At 41.8% G+C, this 10,675-nt stretch overlaps 1 protein-coding gene across 5 annotated transcripts in view; it reads right to left on the reverse strand.

The window, feature by feature from the left end:
• Nucleotides 1-6,190, reverse strand: part of itgb4 (integrin, beta 4) — a 23,400-nt gene extending 17,210 nt beyond the window's left edge. For 2 of the 5 annotated variants that reach the window (XM_040036726.1, XM_040036725.1), the window contains exons 1-10: nt 5,817-6,189; nt 3,911-3,993; nt 3,368-3,450; nt 2,738-2,839; nt 2,417-2,621; nt 2,246-2,342; nt 1,977-2,148; nt 482-745; nt 291-380; nt 82-204 (exon numbers count right to left, since the gene is read on the reverse strand). In XM_040036726.1, the coding sequence (XP_039892660.1) occupies nt 82-204; nt 291-380; nt 482-745; nt 1,977-2,148; nt 2,246-2,342; nt 2,417-2,621; nt 2,738-2,839; nt 3,368-3,450; nt 3,911-3,986 (1,212 nt within the window). In that variant the 5' untranslated portion in view covers nt 3,987-3,993; nt 5,817-6,189. Of the gene's footprint in view, nt 1-81; nt 205-290; nt 381-481; nt 746-1,976; nt 2,149-2,245; nt 2,343-2,416; nt 2,622-2,737; nt 2,840-3,367; nt 3,451-3,910; nt 3,994-4,903; nt 4,967-5,816 lie in introns of all 5 variants that reach the window. The other 3 variants (XM_040036728.1, XM_040036724.1, XM_040036727.1) reach the window with 3 other exon arrangements.
• Nucleotides 6,191-10,675: the final 4,485 nt, after the last annotated feature.

The following is a 10,675-nucleotide window of genomic DNA, read 5'->3' on the forward strand; positions in this document are numbered from 1 at the left end:
TTGTTGCCAACAAAAATAATAATCTATTACACAAATACATTTATTAGTAAAATAATTGTTTATATCTTTTTTGGCACATACAATTTTTCCTGGCTGGAAATTAAATTCCCCGTATTTTGCAATCTGTCCACTTTCTTTCAAGAACTTCGCCTCGAAAGCCTTGGGCCTGTCCTCTGCACGGATGCTCATCTTAGCTCGGATATTCTGAAAAGACACACAGTATAAAAACCTATCAGCATGCAGAGATTGACTGAACAGAGTACAAAGTGCTAGCAACCGTAAGCTGTTACCGTAAAGGCAGTCTCCATGACTTCAAGGATATTGGATGAGTCTTCTTGCAGCAGACCAACCTCAGCAATGGGAAAATACTCTTTGAGTTTCTGCACACAATACAAAAAAATGTCATGGCATAAAAAAGGAGTTATCTATTTATCACAGACTTTCGGTATGACTTAAGTGAAATATGAAGATCTAAACCAACCTGGTAGTGCGTGTAGGAGTGGTCAGTGACAGCAAAGATTGGGATAATGTTGTTTTTTCCCAGGAGACGGACCAGCGTTGGTATTGATGGGTAATCCTGTTTTGTAGCCTCTATGTAAGAACCGTGCTCGTTGAGATGGCATTGCTCATCATTGCGTGGCAAGACGCCTGCTAGCACATTAGCGCCATCAGCTTCATAGTGGAAGGCTGACTCCGTGGAAAAGACCAGGAGATGTGTGCTGCCTTGTCGCCAGCCAATTTTATCCTAGAATAACAAAATACAATGTAGCGCAAAAGATATGTGGTAAATAAATTACAAGGGCATTTAGGGAAAACGTGCATGTTCAACCTTTGCTGGTCAGAAGCCTTTCTTTGCAAATATTCCTCAAACAGTAACTCCTTATTTCTGCCCACTTGGAAACAGAAGAAACTAAACTGTAATGGAAATAGCATCTATTTGACAGGAAAGAGCTATTGTGTTTATAAGCTACTTGGTAAAATTACCACCAGGGTTTTCAAAATATGGCCTGAAGGACCTAAATAACCTTTTGTACATGAAAAACTAGTGTTCGTTTCATTACGTCACACTTCAGTTCATATTATGACAGAGGAATGGAGCATTGTAGACATTGTTTTTCTTTTTTTAACTGCTGGGAAAAAATATGTTTACAAAAAATTATAAACTGGCACAAAAGTATAGTTATATGTGAGAATACTGAGAGTTAGTGTGAATGACACAGTGATGTGGTTCTCTTAGTTTCATCAGGTGGTGATCTCCAGCACTGGGACAGTTGAGAGCTGAGCTGGAATGAGAATGAACACCTTCATGTCTGAGGCTATAGTTCTGAGCAGGAAGAGGGTGAAGTGCCCGCTCCAGGTTGCTGCCCCAAGCGGAGGAGTTTCAGTATCTCAGGGTCTTGCTCACAAACGAGGAGAGAGGGAAAAGAGAGGGATTGACAGACCAACTTGTATCACATCTGCAGTGATGTGATGTACAGGTCCGTCGTAGTGAAGAGAGCAGAGAGTCAAAGTGAAGCTGTCAGTCTATGAACCTACCCTCAGCTGTGATTACAAGCCCTGGGAAGTAACTAGAAGGATACAATTGTGGATACAAACAGTAGAAATTAGCTTTCTCTGACAGGTGGCTTTGCCTCTTCCTGAGGAAGAAAGGAGCTAGTTGGGCATCTGACAAAGATGCCTCCTGTTTGAGGTGTTCTGGGCATTTCCTACCAGGAGAGGTAGAACAGGAGTAGGTCCTGGGGTAGATCCAGCACACAGTGGAGAGATTACATCTCTCTGCTGTCCTGGGAATGCCTGTGTTTCGGTTGATGAGCTGGAGGAGGTGATTGTTCAACAGACTGGGCTTTTCTACTTAAGCTGCTGCCCCTGCGACCTGGCCCAGACAAGCGGCAGAAAACGGACCCGGTGACAGTCTTAGACCTGTGAATTTAACACAAATGTAGGCGTAGCAACACTGGTTTAGTATTTTTATTTACCCCGCACACTGCAGCCTGCAATATGGCATCGAAGCCTCCCTCTGGGGCATCCAGGTTGCCAGAAATTCTCTCCTTCTGAAGTTTCTCGGTGAATTCACTTACGTCGCTTGTCAATTTAATGACATTTTTGAAAGCAAACGGAGGGTCGCTGTTGGGCCATGGCTGTTTAAGTCTGACAAAGAGGATGGAAAAAAGACAAAGAGGAAATTATGTTTTGACTATGTTAATGCACGTACAGACTGTGCTCAACTTTCTTAATTTTTTCTTACTTGATGGGCCTCATGTCAGTCTGGGGCTCTATCACTTTGTCCACAAACTCTCCAAATCCAATAGTGTAGTCACTTGACAGATTCCCCACCAGCAAAGCTACAGGAAATACATTCCCAGTCAGTATAACATCGACACTCATCAGGACACATCGCCTTTGCAAGGATGCTCACCCAACTGCTTCCCCATTTTTTTCAAGTTGTCCAAATCGTCCTCCATGGAATTTGAAAAGTCCATAAGAATATAAAGATCCAGAGGGCCTTTCTCTGGGGCAAACACCTCCACCGTCATGTTTTTCTCCTCCCCTGGCAGGAAGGTCATCATGGTACTCTGTGGTGACACCTGAGACTTCTCAAGATTGACGTTGATTGATTCTTTCTGCGCAGAAGGAGAGATAGAAGAAGAAGAACACGTGAAAGTTGAAATCTAGAAATTCTTTTGACTGAAAACAATTAATCTGAGGCCAAACTGGTGGAAGAGTGATCAGGACTTACCTTTAGTATCTCCTGGCTGCTTTTAACTGTAATGATGCTTGCAGCCTGGCAGCCATGGACAATTATGTTCTTATGCAGGTCACAGCGAGGGCCATTATAGGTCTGAGTGAGAAGGAAGATTGATTTGTGAAGACTGCTTTCCTGCAGAATCTTCATTTGAACACTTAGGTAAGATGATTGGAAAGGGAATACATTCAGTCTATAGACCAGGGACGTGACACTCATTATACAGAACATATACAACAGACTTAAGTGGGTCGGACCAGTGAAACTACATGATAAATGTGTAAAATCACAGAAAAGGTTTTTGCAGTTCATTGCCCAAACTGTCCTGTAATTATAAAACATAAAGTTTTCATTAATTCACAGAAAATATCCTTTGTTCTGTGAATTTACTTCAATAAAAAAAAAAACCAGACACTTCTTTAGTGTGTAGTTGAAAAACAGGAACTTTTCTGTCATTAAAACGTCATTGTTTATGTATTAGTTGTTGACTACAACCTAATAGATAAACTTCACTACTTCACATAAGGCAACAGTGTCACCTGAAATTCAAATTGCTAAGAATGAGAACACTGAGAATGAATCGTCTTTCTGCTCTTTCGTATTTCTGCAGTTTTTTACTCTCACCTCTTCAGAGCAGTAAGCGCAGCCGACCCCGGCTTGCAGACATTCTGAGCAGGAGCTGGCCCTGGAGGCAAAGCAGGAGTTCTCTGTTGGAGCAGAAAGAAAATGAAACGCTCTCAGAAGGAATCACAGAGAGGAAACGCAGTGAGAACCGAACCTGTGAACAGCAGCTCAACTGACACCAAGCACATCTTCAAATCTCTCATTTTGGTCCTGTATTCCATAAAAGTTGGCTAAACCAGCAGGTTTAATAGAGCTTTTATAAAATTAAGGTCAAATCCAACTTCTTCACTCATAAAAAAAAAAATAATACGCCAGTTATAGCTTTCAGTAATCAATTTGTAATTTAGTCGACATAATGAAATGAGTGTACAAATCTGGTGAAAATCTGCAAATGAGCACAAGACAGTTTGCAGATAGCACAGGTTCTGTCAATCTACTCCTCAGTGGCTTCAAACAAACAGCACTGAGAAATATTTCACAATAAATGTTCTCAATAAATAAATGTGTGTCTAGTTGAGGTAACATGTATCTGGTCTTTCTCACCTTCAGCATAGGAGCAGGTCAACAGGACCGCTACAAGCGCAATCCCTACCGAGAGATGTAACGTCCATCTCCCCATCTCCTTCCTGCAAGAGAAACAGAACAAATTTGAAAAAAATCAAATGTAGAAGAATTCTCAAATCCAGTTTTAGGGAAAGAAAAAAAGAAGGTCAGAGAATCTACTTTCCTCTGGTGTAATTTGAACCACCTGCACTCTCGGGGCCAGACAGAGAGACCAGGCCCAGACGCTCCCCTTACCTTCACTTCAGTTTGGGAAAACAGCAGCTTCCAAAGACAAACACTAGACCCTATTAAAATACATTCACTGATTTCTATTCTTTAAAACACTGGACACTTTTTAGGAGTGTTAGCAAAGAGAGAATATGTTAGTACAGCCAAATACAATAAATAAATCGTCATCTCTAATTCAAACTGTTAACTGACTTCTCTAGAAGAAACTTCAGCAGAAGAAAAAGCTGCTTCTGAGGTCGATCGTGCCCAATACTGGGGACCGTACATCTTGCACTACACACATTCAATACAGCTCCACTGTAACGGTGTAGGTGGAAATCTCAGATACAGATCAATAAAGAAAAAAAGGTTCCCAGCAAACTTTATCTTTGCAGCAGAGTGATGGATCGAATCCTGACATGAAAGGGCAGATGCAGGGTGGGACCTGGAAATATTCGCAGCAGCACGCTGTGCAGACTCTTCACAACAAAACCACTTTATAATTTCATTCTGGAATCTTGGATGGAAGCTGCAAAAAACACTCCACCGAACATGGCACTGAACAAAGGGCGCTGTGTGGCATGAAATGTCTCTGTAATTGCTGCAGTGGGCATATGCGATTTGAGTGCACACGCAGAAAAAAAAGGAAGAAAAGAAGGTGATTCGCGCCACGAAGATTTACAACCCTGAAAAGGAATTTCTCCTTCGGGCGAGAGAATGACCTGTGTTAAAAACACAGCCTGAAAAACACATGGGAAAGCCAACCTGGCAACTCGGTGTGAACTTGAGCTGGCTGCAGGTGTGTGCGTGAGCAATAAAGAGCTGGGCCTGAAACACAGAACAAACCAGCTCTTATCCCCAAACTTAATCATGAGTCGTCGAATATGAGCTAAAAAAAAGTGCAACTTTGCATTTTGCTCCCGCTCAGGCGAAATCAAAGGCACGCAGGCATTTATGACACTGACACTGACACAAATTACAGCTTTGAGGGGACAGAAAACAGAGCAGAGTCATTCGTGCTGTTTTTTGTTTTTTTCTTTGCTCAGAAGGAGTCCGCGGGGCATTAAGCTGGGCTTGTTTCTGCACAGACAACATCATGCCCGCCAGGTGAACATACCACCGCTGGGTGCGGGTCCGACCTCGTTTTGACATCATCAGTGAAAGGGCAGGAGGGTCTTTTGTAACGTGTTTGAAGGGTGACACCTGAAACCCGCCCCGCTATCTGCAAATTCCTCCCTTAAAACCACAAACAGCACAACACAAGCAGCAACACAACAGGCAGCAAAAGAAGAAGGATTACTCTCCCCATAGCTGATCCACTTCACCTGTGCTACACTGCAGTCTGGGTTTTGATGTGAGCAATCATGCAGAACGAGAAGCCAAATTCACAAACACACACAAAGAAAAAAGAAAATAACAAGTAAACTTAAAGCAGCTTTGTTTAAACCTCAGTCATCGGTCTTGCATGCAATTCTAAAACCATGTGGCCTGATATAAAGTTATATAACGCACGTTTCACAGCCAGACACTTCGCTCAAAAGTCATGCAAACACCAACAGGTAGAGCAGCCAGCCGATTTCTCGAAGCTCTGCGATTATCGTTTAAAGAGGACGCTGAAAACAATGGAGCCATCAGGCAATTTACAACCGCACACAAAGAGATTACTGATCAAACAAACCTGTTACTGTGTTCTCGCCCAGTCCAGGTCCAAAGGTGCAGCAATAAATAAGAAAACTATTTCCCTGTTTTTTTTCTCTGCTTTGTTTGACCCAGGAGTTTGGTGAAGAGTTTTTGTATCCACCTGTTAGCAGAAAAAGGAAAAAAACCCAAAAACTTCAAATCCTTGTGACCAAGTTGACAGTTCCCCTTACAAACAGAAACGGACGCACTTCCAGCTTCTACTTTCTTCTGTTTCTTTGTTCCTGTACAGTCCGCTCTGGTCAAATATTGACTTATTTGCCCTCAAACTGCGCTCACTCAAGTAAGAGTGAGTGTGTGTGTGTCTCAGAGAGTATGTGGGAGAGATATGAGACGCAGTGAGAGCAGCTGACTGAATATACTGCGAGGGCTGTGACTTGATCCCTCCTTTTGCTCCTGCATGCTCACGCACATGCTCACACACACACACACACACACACACACACACACACACACACACACACACACACACACACACACACACACACACACACACTTTCCTATCCAGGTGAGTAGTTCTAACAGATAGAGTTAACTCCCTTCCGCCGCCTCCATCTTCCCCACCCTGTTAAGTTAAAAGGTCCACACCTCTGTGCGTCAGCCCCCCCTCCCGCCCGTTGCATTCCACCCCAGCGGGAGTTCACCTGTGTGGGCTTGACACTCTGCAGTCAGTCCCCTCCTTCAGCTGCCTCCTCCCATGCTCTTGGGAGTGGCACACAGAGCAGCTCTGCCTGCAGGCTACGGGAAACAGTTCTGTGATTTGTGTTTACACAACCGTGTACTCATACTTGCAGGGCACATTTTCTTCTTGTACTTACATCTTCCAGTATTTCATATTAATGTACTGATTGCCACACTTCACAGTCCTCACTGTGTTTCCTTTTTTTTGTGTAGGTACATTTTAAACTGAAGGTAAAGAAAATTTAACAGTTTCAATGTTTAAATATATTCAAGTGTCATTCTCACAATTTGTTGGAACATCTTTCCAACCGAACAGCAAGAAGAAGTATATTAATGCCTGATGGGGCAGCTCTTAAGAGCTGTTCCAACTCTGCATGACATCGTTTGTGCAGTTTGTTCAAACTCATGTATGGAAGTCCTAAAGTGTGAAACAAATATTTTTTTAAAAAAGGGAACATTTTCAGTTTGATCTGTTTTCTTTTTTCTTTTCTCTTTTAGGGGGTCACGCTTTTGAATTTTATTTATTTTTTTCATGTTTGGATTTTGCAGTTCAGGACTCCTGCATGAGGACGGCAAATATTATTAAATTGACATTTTCCCAGCACGACACTGGTCAGTAAAAGAAGCATATATTTATTATTGGTTGGGTTAGCAACAGGTTAGCAACATCAGGACCAGTTGGCCAAAGTCCCAAATTGAAATTGTGTTTCTTTTGACTTGATGGCTGTGAAGGCCATCCGAGCACACAACTCATTCTCGTGTTGAAGAAACCAGTTTGAGATGAGTTCAAAATTCAATTTTATTTATACCGCGCCAAATCACAATAACAGTTGCCTCAATGCTCTTTATATTGTAAGGTAGAGCCTACAATAATACATACAGAGAAAAACCCAACAATCATATGGCCCCCTATGAGCAAGCACTTTGGCGACAGTGGGAAGGAAAAACTCCCTTTTAACAGGAAGAAACCTCTGGCAGAACCAGGCTCAGGGAGGGGCGGGGCCATCTGGCTGGTTCCTTTGGTTACTCTCACTTTCATATCAACTTCAAGATGTCTCCACTGACCTCCGGCATCAACAAGGCATTTTTTGACCTAACAGCTATGCCACGTTCAAAGTCACTCGGGTTCTATAGCGTAGGGGGCGGCCCAAAAGCAATTCGCCTGCCACCAGGCCTTGTGATGTTTATCCAGCCCTGCCTATGAGTGAGAATCATTTCCATTTTAACACTATATTGCTGCAGTGTTGAGTGATCTTCACAGGAAAGCACTTGTGCTGCTGTGTGCTCGCTTGTGTTCTGGTTGAGTTCTATGAGAACCCACATATTAGATGTCTGTTTTGGACTTTAAAACACTTCAACTATTATCTTTTACTTGCCTACATTCCTTCAAAACCCATGCCCCTCAGGCTTTTTTGTTTAGATGTCAGGATTCTCATTAATCATTGGACCGTTTTGTTGTTGAACGTTCTCAGTAAACCCTGCTCTGCCCTTTTACTGTAACTAACCCTTTAATCTTTGCTTCAGTCTAATTTTTTGCTCTTTAATAAATTTCTTGCATTGCATGAAGTTTGCAAAAGGAAGTAGCAGGAATTCCACATAGGGGCAGAGTCCGATTGAGCAATTTTATGTGTATTTATCTGGAAAGGCTTTTCCTCTGCTCTCCAGCAGACCACACATGGGGTGTTAAAGGTTATTCACAATCACTTACTGTCTCCGCATCACATCTTATCCAACGCGTGGACCAGATCTGGGATTTAAGGACTCAAACTCAAATGTGAAAACATCTCTTTTCCCTTTCACAACATGAGCAGCCTGAATGGGGACATACAGAGCCACACTCCTAGCAACCAGATCTGGTTTGAGACAATGGCTGACTCTCCAGGGGAACAAAACTTGTTAGAAACAACTCTTCTTATTCAGCACTTTTTGTATTTTGGCTAATGCTGAAGGAGAGATGCCAATCTAAACAGCCCTTTCAGATGTTGAACGAGTTAAGGGGAAGGTGTGGCACACCTGCTGTATCGTTTGTACAATCAAGCAAGGGATCATGTGAAAGCTTTGTGCTAATTATACATGTACATACATGGTTATACATATACCAGTCAGTTACCATGATTCACCCTCAGTGGGAACTAAAGGTAAAATTGATAATAAACCGTTCAAAGACCACAAATACACTGCTGGTTCCTGCGTATGCAGACATGCTGATTATGAGTTTAGACATTACTTACTGTTTACACGATGCTCCTGTAGTGAATTGGACTCATCTGCAGAATAGATGGAGCTGGTTTTCTCCCTACCGCAGGCAGCTGGAAAGAAAGGGGTAAAGTTTTGGATTCAGACAAGAAGCCCAACAAGAATGTCCCCATTTCCCAGCTCCCCTCTCCACGTTTCAGTCTGAGTCAGTGGCCCACTCTTTGCCAATTTACATGACAAAAACTGCGCTTGTTGGATCACTGAGTTCATTCACCACTTATAATGGCGTCTCCCCGTTCTTCTTCTTCCCACTAATAAATCTGCTACTACGCACACATTTCACACACAGCTTTGCAACTGCGCTTGGGAAAGTAACACAACCCCATGTATGCTACAAAACAATCATGCTAACAATTAATAACTTTGGTAAAACTGTGCGTTGAAGTGTAGCAAGAAAATTTTCCTCATGTCAAATATCTCTATAAAAGCACAAATAACTACCCTTTACATTGTAATAGAAAGCTGTGTTAATGAGGTTGACATGTAGTAACGCAGACTATGTGAATAATTACCTCAATAAAAATACAGCTACTCTGTCATTTTAGGGGTAAAATGCTATATGCTAACAGAAAAATAACACTTGTTTTAATTAGGTTTAGCTAGTATTAGGGAGTATTAGGACCACATTAAGAAAATAAACTGTAATGTTCACATTTTGACTTTTTTTTTCTCAAAATAATATTAATACTTTTTTACTTTATTGCCAAAATGGTAGATATTTTTTTCTTAATGTAGCCGTGTACTCCTTTGTAGCTATCTGTTAATTAGGGTTAGGGGGAAAAATGGAGTTTTATTAAATAGTGGCTCAGGGTTTTTTTTTTTAAATCAGGTTTAGCTACATTAACGCAAGTTTTAAAATGTATTAACATAAGGGTTTTTGTGTACACATTTTTGAGTCATATCGTGATGACAGTGGATAAATGGGGTAAAGTTGTAACCTGCTCAGCACAAGCTGTACATTGGGTGTGTCTGGCGGGCTCACCTCCAAAGTGTAGGCCCTCTCTTGTTGCTTTTGAATTATAACCCAAGGGGAAAAGGTTTAAAAAGAAAAAACAAAATAGAAATGAATAATCAACCTTACTAAGGTTTTAATTGTGTATGAAGGTTTATAAAAACACCTAAACATAAAAACAAATATACTGCTACATACATGCCCATTTTCATATGTATATTTTAACTTCTAGATGGCTGAATTAATGTGACAGTTTTCAGGAAAAAGGGGCCTTTAACTTTTCACTGTCCAAATTCTACCAGTGTTATCAGGGTTTTAGCAGTTGGATGACTGTTTGAATATTAAATGTATCAAGAGTATGGTGGTGTAAACTGTAAAAACTGAAGTAAAGCCCATGAAGCAAATAGCATAACGCTGAGTCAATGGAGAGATCTAAGACTGCAACTTCCAGCTATTAAATGCTCAGGGAGGACTTGCCAGGTGCTCCCAGGAACCTGCAAGGCATGACTATGGGACAAACAGAGCACTACAGGGCAGGCCCCGCCAAAGCACAGGGCTCAAGTTATAAGCTTTCAAGTCAGATAACATCAGCCAAACGTGATAAAACAACTATCCAATCAGCTCCAGTCTGGCTCTAATTGTATTTCCTCTATCCTCAATCAATGAAGCTCGGAGAAATCACAGTTGTGCCACCAGCAGTCTTGTTTTTCAGCCATTCATTTGCATTCCAGGCTCTGCAAAAACATGTTGAGATGCAATAAGAACACGAACATGCAACTCTACCAAATGCATGACTTCTATAAAGGCTTGTGGCCAAATGTGGGTATGATTCAACTGAATGTCATAAATGAGTCAGTGCTAAACCATAATCTGCACTTTAAACCTCCCTCAGGAGTCGCACCGACAGCTCAGATTCAGAACGCAGAGTCTTCTCCAGCCTCTAATACCAA

The sequence above is a fragment of the Simochromis diagramma genome, unplaced genomic scaffold, assembly GCF_900408965.1.
Source record: "Simochromis diagramma unplaced genomic scaffold, fSimDia1.1 OVJJ01000371.1, whole genome shotgun sequence".
Taxonomy (NCBI): Eukaryota; Metazoa; Chordata; class Actinopteri; order Cichliformes; family Cichlidae; genus Simochromis; species Simochromis diagramma.